Source organism: Lottia gigantea, assembly GCF_000327385.1.
Source record: "Lottia gigantea unplaced genomic scaffold LOTGIsca_141, whole genome shotgun sequence".
NCBI lineage: Eukaryota > Metazoa > Mollusca > Gastropoda > Lottiidae > Lottia > Lottia gigantea.
In genome coordinates, this window is record NW_008707634.1 from 83,523 (window position 1) to 96,280 (window position 12,758).

Here is a 12,758-nt window from a genome sequence, read left to right on the forward strand (position 1 = left end):
ATTATCATGTATTCTTAATCATATCTTTATGTTCTTATTGCATATAATAGAGGGTTTTAACATCATTAATGTCCGTGTATTTACAGTCTGGATAAACAAAAAAAGACTTTTTGACCTTTCTTGATCGGTCACTCATTTGAATTCCGCTGGTAATTCTCTTCTAATTTAGCTAATTATGGACATGTGAGACAAACTGGTATTTTTTCATGTCATTAGAACATCTCTACTTTCCGTTCACATAAGTATTAGCATTTTCATTTTCCTAAATGAAAATAAGGGAACCCATATTAAACAATATTAGCTTTTCGGTTAAATTCTTGCTATGGTAATAGATTTTCAATTTATGCTTGAATGATAGATTGAGATATGCATTAGATGACTATTAGATGAACTAAAAAGCAAAGGAATGGCTACAAAGCGGCGTTGTTAAGTTTATTATCATCTACATGTATATTATTATACAAACTAAATAAACATTCTGTATTTTATAGTTCGTTTTGTTATTTCTATATTTGGTATTTGATTCTGAAACATTAGTTCATTACGGCGTGTTTTGAATGATCGTTGACTGGAGATTAAATTAATTCAATTAAGTTCCTGCCAGGCATATGGAACTGTGAAATATTCAGATTCATCAATATCAATTTACTAAAGGCATTCACACCTTTCTGGAACTCCTAATGTCACTGTTGGGCATGTCTGTCAGTTTGGCACAAGATAGTTTCCGTAGCTACAGAGGGGCAAAGGGAGAGGGACAAAGGTGGGGGTGTGGGTTGTGAGGTTGTGGTGCATTACTATTCACCAGATTGTGGTCAGTTTTAAATGGCTAACTGTTCAGTAACCCATAGAGTAATTATTTATAAATAATAATTAACTGATTTTCTATCTCTAGAATTAAATCAGCATGTCCACTTATTAACCTGTACATTCTCTTGTCAATCAAAACAATTCATACACAGTTTATATCATGATCAGAATATTGACAAAATAAAATGGTAATTAAGTCGTTATCTGACTATCCAATGCCCATATTTGTTTTAATTACAAGCTTCATTCCTGCTATGTAAGCAACTGGATAATTCTGAGACTTGAGACTGTACCAGTTGAACTAATGTTAACTTGCGATTGCTTGATATCGCTGTATGTATCGTTATATATCTAAAAACACATCTATTGTATGTAACATGAACTGATCTCTTGAAATATGTGTCGTGAGATAATCTCTTGAAATACACATATTGTAGCACCATTTTGTCGTGATTTGATATCTTGAAATACCTGTATTGTATAACAATATGTGCCGTGAGATGATCTCTTAAAATACCTGTATTGTATAACAATATGTGCCGTGAGATGATCTCTTAAAATACCTGTATTGTATAACAATATGTGCCGTGAGATGATCTCTTGAAATACATGTATTGTATTACAATATGTATTTTGATAATATGATCTCTTGAAATACATTTATTGTATTACAATGTGTATTTTTATAATACGAACTCTTTAAATACATGTATTGTATAACAATATATATTGTAATAATATGATCTTTAGAAATACATGTAGTGTATTAAAATAAAAATATATCTTATAGTATGATAGGCCATGTAGTGTATCTCTTGATGCATAAACTAAAGTCAAACACAATAGCAGTACTTTATCATAAATCTATCAATAACAAAACAGCAACATTTATGATAATAATTAAACTATATATATACACATACATTGCAGATATTTTGATAAGAATATATTATTGGTTCTAGTTATCTATATATTATATATATAAACTTGGTACATTTCACTCTCTTTAATTAAATAGATCGTCAATGAGGTGTCACATTCGTCTTAAAAAATAAATATAAATTACGGAAATGACGTAAGCCCTTTCATTTAAAATAAGCAAATATTGGAAACTCATAGATAATGCAAACACGCTGAAAAAAACGGAAGTTAATTTGCGTAGGATGTTTGTTTACTGGGTAAATTAGAAAACAAATTTGAATGTGAACACCATTAATGGTTTCCGTTATGAGAATATTAAAACCAATATTGAAATGATCTAAAATAGACCTGATAGCAAGTAAATTTGTAATGTGCAAATAAATAAAGCTATATTGTTATATACAACCTCAATCAATGATAAAAATGTAAAAATAACTTTATGCAATGTTCGCTGAATTTAGATTAGTTTGTAAATACTAAAATAATAAATATATTAACGACGTCACTAATTCATGATTAAATATTTACAGTACAAAAATAAAATGTCATGTATAGACATTAAACTTTGTTGACATTAACAAATGTAATGATAGAATGGTGTAAAAATTTGTAATAAATCTCTCAGCTGGATTACATTAAAGGTATTTATTGCTCAAATTATTTGTGTTGGCAACTACTTTTTATAGCTAACTCTTTTTTTGGTCTATATATGCACATTTTTAGATATTTAATCTGACATTCGGCTACAAAATAATTGAATAAAAACAATAAACTTCTTGAAGAGACGTAAGTGACATATGCTTTGATAACAATTTGTTTTGACCATTAATGGCATTCCTCTTCATAAATAGACAAAATTGTCTAGCTTTTGAAGTTTCAGTATTTGTGGGTTTTTTTTCATTCGGAAAAGTACCGTTTGCTACCTCCAAGCACAAATCAAATTGAATATTTAGATGACCACATCCCTTTAACAATGCTATGTAAATGATACGAACGATGAATTTGCAAAAACGTTTCATAATATGTTTAATGTACAGTCTATATTTCAATAACACGACTTTCAATCACTCTAGTTTTTACATTTGTACCGGATTCAACAAATCACCCAATAGCATGCTCGAAGCAATAAAATGTAAATTCAATTTAAAAACTTATTATATTGTGCCAAAAGTAATAAAAATGAAACCATCATAAAAACTTGTTATTATTCTTTGTTCCACTTATTGGTATATCGGTCAGTAAGTGAAAAGCCAGTTCGACCTCGACCCACTGTCAATCCCGAACTATATTTGCTTATGAATTTCTAATAAATTCTTACACTTCAGTTTATTTTATTCCTTTACTTTCATTTTTCAGACATTCGACATTATCCACATAACTATGCAGCTTCAGTAGTGACTCCAAGGGGGACCCTGTACCGCCTCATAAAGCCCTAAATTGCAACAATATTGAGGAAATCTTTTTCAATGTAAAAATATAATATTATTAAAAGAATACGTTATACTCTTTCAATTGGTTTAAATGCAGGATTTAAGTCTTTTAGTTTCATTCCTACATGGTTTGAGATGAATAATTGTAGCGTGAATTTTCTTCTTTCTGAAAATTGTTCATTTGAACGGGAGAGATCTGCGGAGCAGCATCAACCTCGTCTTCGTCGTCATCATCATCTTCATCATTTCCATTCTTGTTCTGAGATTGCCCCAATAAAGGCACAATACGACGATGTTTTCTCTGAATATAACAATTCACAAAATGGCGTCGAAATCTACTACTCATTAAGAAATAGAAAAGAAAATTTAAAGGAAACGTGAACAATATCAAAAAGTTAGAAATCACCATTGATTTAGAAACATTCGTTGGATCAGCGAGGACTATTTCAGTATGTTCTTGTGAGGTTTGAATAATGAGTAAAATGGCGACAAACGTCTCTGCTAGAAGGGTACTTCCGGTTATAAGGATGAGCATGATTGACATACGTAATGTTGTTCTTAGCTCTCTATTCTGAGCAGCTTTGTTGCCTCGGACTAAACGGCGTCTGTATCTGTAGCCTTTGATCGTTATTCTGATTAGCAAAAGGTTAAATATGCCGAGGATGACACAAGGCAATATCTGAGCTAGGAAAGCACGAGTCCATTCATAATATTGTGAATAATACATTCTGAAGTCGGCGTTTCTGTACGAAATGGCGCAAGTGTTGGTGTACGCCAGACTACCATCTGCTTTTATGATATCATTGCTGATAACTTGAACTGAATCCAGTTTCACCAGGGTTAAAGCAAAGGAATGGATTATGAACGATCCGGCTCCGATTGTAACAAAACATCCTATGAGTCCTTTATATTGGAAAACACAACCGATTCGCCGTAATTGCGATACTCCCATATACCGCTGGAAGGCTAGAAGAGCTGTGCACCATAAGGACGCAGTGTGAATAATGATAGGCGTTACTCGAAACAGATAATAATAGGAATGACACCAGAACTGATCCGGGAGTTGTCTGTAACCGTGGAGACTGTAGGTATGAATATACCATGGTAACTGTAAACAACCAGTTAAGATATCTAAAACTGCTATGGTCACTAGCATCACATTGGTCGGAGAGCGAAATTTACTGCTACTTAAAACCTTGATCACGCAGAAATTCAAAATTAAAGTCACCAAAATTACTATGGGTGATGCGTAACCAAATACCGGAACAGCCACATCCAATGGAAACATTTCAGCAAAATCTAAAACCGTCATGGATTTTCTCTTGGAATAAATGGCGGTGCTCAAATTGTGGCATAAATGAACGTAAGGATCAATAGATCGGATGACAGAAGTAAGCTCGCCTGTCAGATCCGCCATTCTCTCTATACACATAGTGTTGATTCTCTCCATATTTATTATTTGTAAAGAACAATTAATTTGCTTGAACTTTTAGCACTGACACCCTTTCTGATATCTCGTACAGTTACAGGTATTTAGCATTATAAATCAAATGAAGTTCTAGTCTGGTGCCTTCATAATAAATTCAGTAATAAAGACTATGAAAATAATTCACCAGGAATATTCAGAAAGTTGGACTAATTTCCTATTGAAATATCGTGTTATGATTTAGACGATATGATTTATCAGGAATCATCTTTGGGAATAACCTTCACTAATTTTGTATAATTTCACAATGATTCCATTATCTATTTTCCTTGAGGCAATCCGAGTCTTGACAAGCACTTCAACGTCTGAAAATACTATTTATCTTCAAGAACTCCGGTTTTTCTTAGATTAATCCTTGATGATTCGTCGTATTCTTAACAGTAATCCATGATAGGATTTTTTCCTCTATAGTATCAGTTGATATCTGTGGCTAGAAATAGAAAAAAATGATGTTTATAAATAAACACATGAAAAGAATGAGAAAAGTATCGATGATAAAATGAAAATTAAGTCACTTAATGTATCTTGTTGACAACCAGCATCTTAATAACAAATTCTACACCAATCTCTCAAAGCGCAAATATAATTATGTATTGTGTCTTGCAGAGCATAGAAGATGCCTGTCTTGTAGAAGTATAAGTGGAAGTTTTGAAACGTACCAGGGAATTTATTATGTACCATAGACCTCTGCCGCAGTGCCAAGCACAGTTGACTGTATAGATTGCAATATCTAGTCACAATGTCTGTGGGCGTTCTTAATCTGCAGATAGTTGAACCTGGGACCGAATGAATTTTGACACGATCTGATAGTGAGTAAGACACGATAAATTTGTATGGGCTGGATAATCCAGTGCATGGTTCAAAATCATTGCCATGATTGCATGTACTATCTGAAAACCTATTTGTTGAAACATCCGAGATGAATCATACCAGATAACGAATGTCGCAATTTCATTTCTGACTAGATAATATAGTTGTTTCAGACGTCATTTAAAAGGATAATCAATCAATTCCAAGTTGCATGAAAACTAAAGTAAACATGATTAAATTTCTACAGGTTGACAATAAAATGAAGGAATAACAATATATTCTATCGGTCTTTCTCGAATTAAGCATTATATTCTTTCGTGCTTATCAAATTAAGCACACTGGAATTTGAAATTGATAGATCTTACAGATAATGTCAAAAAACATTGTACATTTACTTCAAGGTCACGCTTGTCCAAAAGTACAACAACATTAACGTAGGTATCCAGAAATCGTTATCACAATAATGACGCCAACAAATGTCTTAACTGGATGATGATGCTATAACGATTCCATAAAAATATTACTCTTCTAATCAATTTCTGCCAAATCAACACCGATTTGGGTTTTCTTTTTTGAAAATTAAGATTTACATTTTGAAAAATCATGCAACTCCTTCTGAAAGCATTTTCAACCGGAAGTAACATCGTGACAGATAATATATTACGAATAATAAACTATCTTAAAGGAATACTACGTCTTAGAATGAACATAGAATTTAAAAGTTATAAACTTTTAATCCGATAATTCCAAAAAACTTAGTAATTATCCATACATATGCAATTAACTATTGAAAAACTTTTCATAAATTTTCCAATTTTCCAGATTTTACAGGGATTCTGTAGTAAGTTTATGACACCAGGTAAGTTCACTGATGAAAATACACTCATATTGACCATTTTTAAGAACTTAGCAAAGTGAAGAGAAAGTGAAAGAGGACTTATGAAATTGAAATTTGTGCCGACCTGGTTAATACTAATGTAGGTAACAGAGTGTTCCAGATTGTCCCTAAAGTCATCGTACCTGTTTGTTTTGGGGAACCAAATAATGCTTTGATTGCATAACCAAAAAACAAGGATGAGAGGAACTATCGTAATGGATCACAGATTTTGGTGTAAAAGTAGCCTAGTACAAATTCAAAAGCATACAAATTGGGTTACAATCAGATTTGAATAAAGGAAATCAACTTACCGAGATCTAGATCTTCAACCTATTATTTCCACATTTAAATTGATTTTAATTCTTAGATTAGAAACCAACAAAATAATAACAAGTTCTAACTCATTATATTCTCGACGTTGACCACAAATTATAGATCATCTTCATTAAAATCTTTCCAAGATTATAAGTTCTAATAAGTTCTAGATAGTAATAGTAAATTGGGTTAATTAATGGTGATCACCTTCTCAATCAATCCGCTATAGTGTCGTCAAAACACCGAGCAAGGACACAAAAATATGTAAAGCACTTTAAGACATGATATTCTTTTGTATTGATCAAGTTTAATTCTGAAATTCTTGATACCTGCGACAACAGTCCACTAAACGACTTCAACTAGACATTTCCGATCAGATAACAGATAATAGATGCTTGAAAACGTCACGATTATTGAAAGACAAAAAATATCACAGTATGCTATTAAATTAAGATTGAGATTTCTGCAGTAAAAATAACTGATAATAAGGATTAATCTTGAACAATATTCCACGCAAACAAAACTAACAGATAAAACAATATAACGTATCGCTGTTTAAATTTCCGAGATCAACAATTGATAACGTTAAGGACCAAAGTTACGATGATATAAAAGTCTGGAATCTGAACGATGTCATTCCTTTTGTGATATAAATCACGTAATCAAATGCTTAATCACGACAAAACATAATGTATAAAGCTAGTTTCTGAAGTAAAGTTGTTAAACCATTGGACTGAGATTTAAATACAGTTATTCTAGCCGCCCACTATTTGTCTTGTCAGAGCTGGATGTTGATTCCATTAGATATTGAAGATATTGGTCAACACAGCTAGTAATTGATGTAATTGTGATGTATACCTCCCCACAGATTACATCGATCTCATCCTCTCCATGTCATATTACGTCACCTCCATTCACATCCACAATATAAAAACAAGCTAATTCCTGACAGCTCGTAAAATAAAACCCAATAAGCAGCCTATAAATAATGTGTCCAAATTACACTCCATTAACAGTAAAAGAGAAAAAAAATTGGTATCATGCTTGCATCAGTAAAATTTGTTCGTCGAATAAGCAATCCAACTCCAAAAGCAGGCTACAAATTGCAAAATTTCCATAAAAAATACGTTTATGATCAAACTTGTTGATATTCAATATATAAGTCAAAAATCCTGTATCAATACTAGTTGAAAACATTTAAGATCAAACTTGTCGGCTGTGATAGCTTGCACAATTTAACTGTCACAAGCACAGGGCACAAGCTGATTGCTTTCGGGTAGGGCATAACAGATAAAAGTGAAGCGTATCGAATTTTAAATGATACTTTATAAGCAAGGTCAAATAAGTCTATCCCCGTCCATAAATTACCATGTGAAATACTTGAACTTTGATTGAACCAGGATTCCTGTAATTCCACTCATTTATTACTCTTTTCAATTAGAACTTATTAACATACAGATATCATCCTATTGTCCTATCACCATATCTCCCAAATAACTTCTAAAGAATTAGACACCGTGATGATTGGGTATTTGTGTCAGATTACAAATATTACTTTATTTCTAGCAGTATTAAGATTGTCTATTAGAGATATATGTTGACGTGAAGCTGTTCACCAACAGGAAGGTCATGGTAATCATTCAACAGACTTTGATTTGTTACCTTGATGTCTTGATTAATTGCATACTGAAATTGATGATAATGAATTTACCAACATCGAATCTTACTTTCGTGAATATTGTGACCAACAGTGTCTTATTTTCATGAAAACATTGTCCAACATCGTCTTACCTTCATGAATATCGTAGCCAACAGCTTCTTACTTTCATATATATTGTGACTACTAACGTCTTACTTTTATATTATATAATGTGACCAACAGTGTCTTACTTTCATGAATATTGTGACCAACAGCTTCTTACTTTCGTGAATATTGTGACCAACAGCTTCTTACTTTCATGAGTATTTTGACCAACGACGTCTTTCTTTCATGAATATTGTGACCAACAGCGTTTTAATTGCACCATTATGGTGACCAAACAACTTCTTACTTTCAAGAATAGCTTAATCAACATCGTCATGGAAGAAAGGCACGATATATCTTTTATTTTACATCTACCGTATTCCAACAACTACGTGTATTATCTCCTAGAATAAAGATAAGACCATAATAATAGATATCATGATAAGTCAAATATGGATGAAATAATCTGACATTATTATTGGCAACCATCCATTATTTTAGTAGTAACAAAAATTGCTATCGATCGGTGCTGTTATTTACCATTTATGTCATAACGATTCTATCGTCTCAAGAGTCGGTCTGTCCTTAATCCTTAAAGAAAATTTAACCACCACTGCCCGATATCTGGATATTAAACTGTGAGGTGAAGATGGGGATTGCGATAAGGATAATGGCATAATACCAAAAAAACTCCATAACAAATGCAGTGCTGTCTGGGTATCAAGGCCAGCAATGTTGTTAAAGGAAGTGATGTCGAGTACTGCTCAAGCACATTTGAATAATGAATTCAAATACATGTATCTCTGAAGATGTGAAAATAAACATCACTACATCCTGGTTTAACAGGCAAATTCTCTTAACCAATGAATTCCCAGATGGTATTACATTACTGAATATTGACAACTGCCCATTACCCGAATTATATCAATTATCATTGAATTTGTCAAGCACAGCCAATTTTGTCCAAAAACTGTCTAATATTTCTGGAAATTGAAAAATTTACACCAGTATGTCAACTACATCCTGGTATAATTTGAAGGCAAAAAGAGCGCACAGTCAGCAATTGACAACTGTGAATTATATCATTTGAAATTGCCATTTTGCCAATTTTTGTCGCCATTATCTTTATACTCACTTCTAACACTATGTTGACGTTCAATATTTATTGCACTGGTGTTATGGCGAATTTGTGACAAATTACCATATATGCTGCAACTCTTAGATAATCGTAATTAAAAGCTTGTTCAAAGTGCTGGTTTTAAACTGGAAGTAGACAATCTCGTAAAAATTCGGATCTGTATATTATGTTTCGTTTTTTTTTTTCGCAGGTATCGTCACTTGCAACAACAATCTGACGAGAGTCGTCTTTATAATATGATGATGAATGAAACCATAGAATTCAAACAAAGTTTAAATTTAAAAAAAACCACAACTTTCTCTGATAATAATGCTATTTAATAGTACCAGATTGATATCAAGAGGAAAACAACAAAAACAGTAACTATTTTATATTATTGCACATATTTTCTATACTCTTCTTGCATATTATAAATTCTAGAATAATACAAATAAAAGTCTTTAAATAATAATATAAATATGCTAAGAATACTAATGAACATTGTTTTAGAATACTAATAAATATTCTTAGAATGACCATATATATTTCAAGAACATAATAAATATTCTAAGAATACTAATAGATATTCTGAGAATAATAATTAATAGTTCAACAATTAATAAAGGTTATTAGTATGATAATAACTATTGAGAGAATACTACTCAATTTTCTATGAATAAGAATAAATGTTTTAAGATAATAATAAATATTCCTTTAGGATATCGGTACATAGAAATACTTCCCTAAAGTTCTAATATAAATATTAAGAAATATTTTCTTAGAAAGCTGAATAATATTATGATATATGAATAGATATTTCAAGAATACATAATTTTCTAGAGAAACTAGAATATCATTGAATATCTATAGAATACTAATATATGTTCCAGGAATTATAAGAGACATTCTAAGAATACTATAATTTAATTTTTAGAGAATACTATGATTTAATATACCAAGAATAAGAATATTAAGATATAATATTCTAAGAATACTAGGAAATAATATTCTAACAATACTAAGAAATAATATTATAAGAATACTAATATTACTTAATATTCTGAGAATAATATTAAGTATTCTAAGAATACTATGAAACATTCTAAGAATATTATAAAATATTCTAATCATAAGAGTAGATATTCTAAAAAAATGAATAAGTATTTGAACAACATTTAATGAATATTCTAAGAAAATTAATAAATATTCTACGAAAATTAATATATATTTGAAAAAAAAAGAATAATCAAAACAGTATACCTCAGATAAACTCATTTGGTCCTTACTAGCATTAAAACTGAATGTATGAAGCAAACATTAATTAAATATTACTAGATAACAAAAAAAAGCAAATATTAAACAAAATAACATGGGACTTTAAAATATTTCTATTGTTAGAAATAGTGGACAAATTGTGGTCAATCATATCAGTGGTTAAATATATGTTATTTAATCAGCTTTTTTATCACTGTATTGTCTTAGCGTCAATTAATGTGAACCTTTTCATCTCCACTTTAAGGAAGGTTTGGTAGAAAGATCATAGCAGATCATGGTTATAAGATCTGTATTCATTTAAATCTCATTGCAATCTTAATACAAACCATTACAAATTAAACAACATACAGAGCATAAACATTATATGCTAATGAGACAATCATCAATATTCATATTGTACTAATGATCCTGTCTTCCAATCATCAGTCCATAATACATTAAGATACACTAGATTGTGACTTAAAATGACTTTGGTCAATTTTTATCTTGAAAACAAGATATATGTATGCCTTTTTGTGGAATGGTGGAATAAAAAACATTAAAAAAACCCCAAAATTGTAAGTTAGGAATGAAAATAACACAAAACAAATGGAACTTTAACCCACAAAATCATATACTTTAATGGTAAAATGAGGAAAATTAGAGGAAAAGAGCCTCTGCATTGTAAAAAGAAATAGCTATTCAATTCTACATTTGTTTAATGTGCCTACAGGTGATTATTGGATAATTTGTCTTAGGACACTGGTTTTAAATTCTATCACTATCAAGGAATCACTGATCACAACTGATTGAAATATCTGACATAAATACTAACTAAAGGAATGTAAAAATCTATAATCTATTCTAAACAAAATATTACCACAGCAACCTCTACTAGATAATACTAATTTGAACGTTGAATTTGAAAAATCCATATTGCATATTATATTTTTCTACATCTACTATGAACATTTGAAATGATCCTTGAATACCTTGAAATGATCAACAAAAAAGTTGGTTTAATAGTACTTTCCTGATTGCTGCTCACACTCCCTTTGCTCAGGATATTATCAGGATCTTAAGCACACCAGGATCTAAGCACACCAGGATCAAATATCTTACAGCGAAAGCCCATATAAAGAGGTTTTCTAAATTTTTAAAACAGGTATCATCAATTTGCACCATTGCAATTTTCAATCAGGCGTCATCTGCAATTCCATAGAAACTAAGTGTTTGATGACATCAATAATCGCGAAGGACCTTATGTATGAGATAAAGCATACTTTGCGATTAGTGAGGTCATCAAGCACATAGTTTTAGTTCAATTGCAAGAACCACAGGCGTCTGTTCAAAACTTGGAATAGTGTAAATTGACGCTAATAGTGTACCAAAAACACATTGTTTTTAGAAAGCCTCTTTACAATCCCTTTAACCTTTCAAGAAATGAGTTAAAAATCAAGACCTTCAGAATTCCTGTTTAGCTTGAAGGATCAGTTAAAATATTCCATTTATATCTAATTATTATTGATTGAACTATTTTCTAACAATATATTCAGAGGTGAATAGAAAAAGACTAATATCCTAGGTGAATATGTACATAATGAATTACGAAACACGCCTCTCTACGCATATATACATATATATCTATATATAAATAGTAACAACCTAATTAAAACATCGTAATAAATCACCATAACAACCAAATCTTGTATATCTATCACCTTATGAAAATTTTCAAGAAATCTGAACTATCACATTTTTTAACATTATTTAGCAGTGATTATGCTGATCACTTCTTTAGAAATATCTGGTCATGGAGCAATACATGTATATAAGGAGAAGTATAACTCAACTCTACATTTTTTACAAACATTTAGTCAAGATTTTTCTTATGAAGTACATTTTGACCCACGGTAATTTTACATTAGAAATCTACCAGAATTGTCTTTGCAAAAGGGTTAAATTTCACTTTTTCCCCACATGTTATAAGTAAATGT

At 31.0% G+C, this 12,758-nt stretch overlaps 1 protein-coding gene across 1 annotated transcript; it reads right to left on the bottom strand.

Moving 5' to 3' along the window:
- Positions 1–3,279: 3,279 nt before the first annotated feature.
- Positions 3,280–4,575, bottom strand: LOTGIDRAFT_139911 (hypothetical protein; the record flags this gene model as incomplete). Its single annotated transcript, XM_009049921.1, has 1 exon — positions 3,280–4,575. One exon carries the CDS (start codon positions 4,573–4,575, stop codon positions 3,280–3,282), a length of 1,296 nt encoding a protein of 431 aa, XP_009048169.1.
- Positions 4,576–12,758: the final 8,183 nt, after the last annotated feature.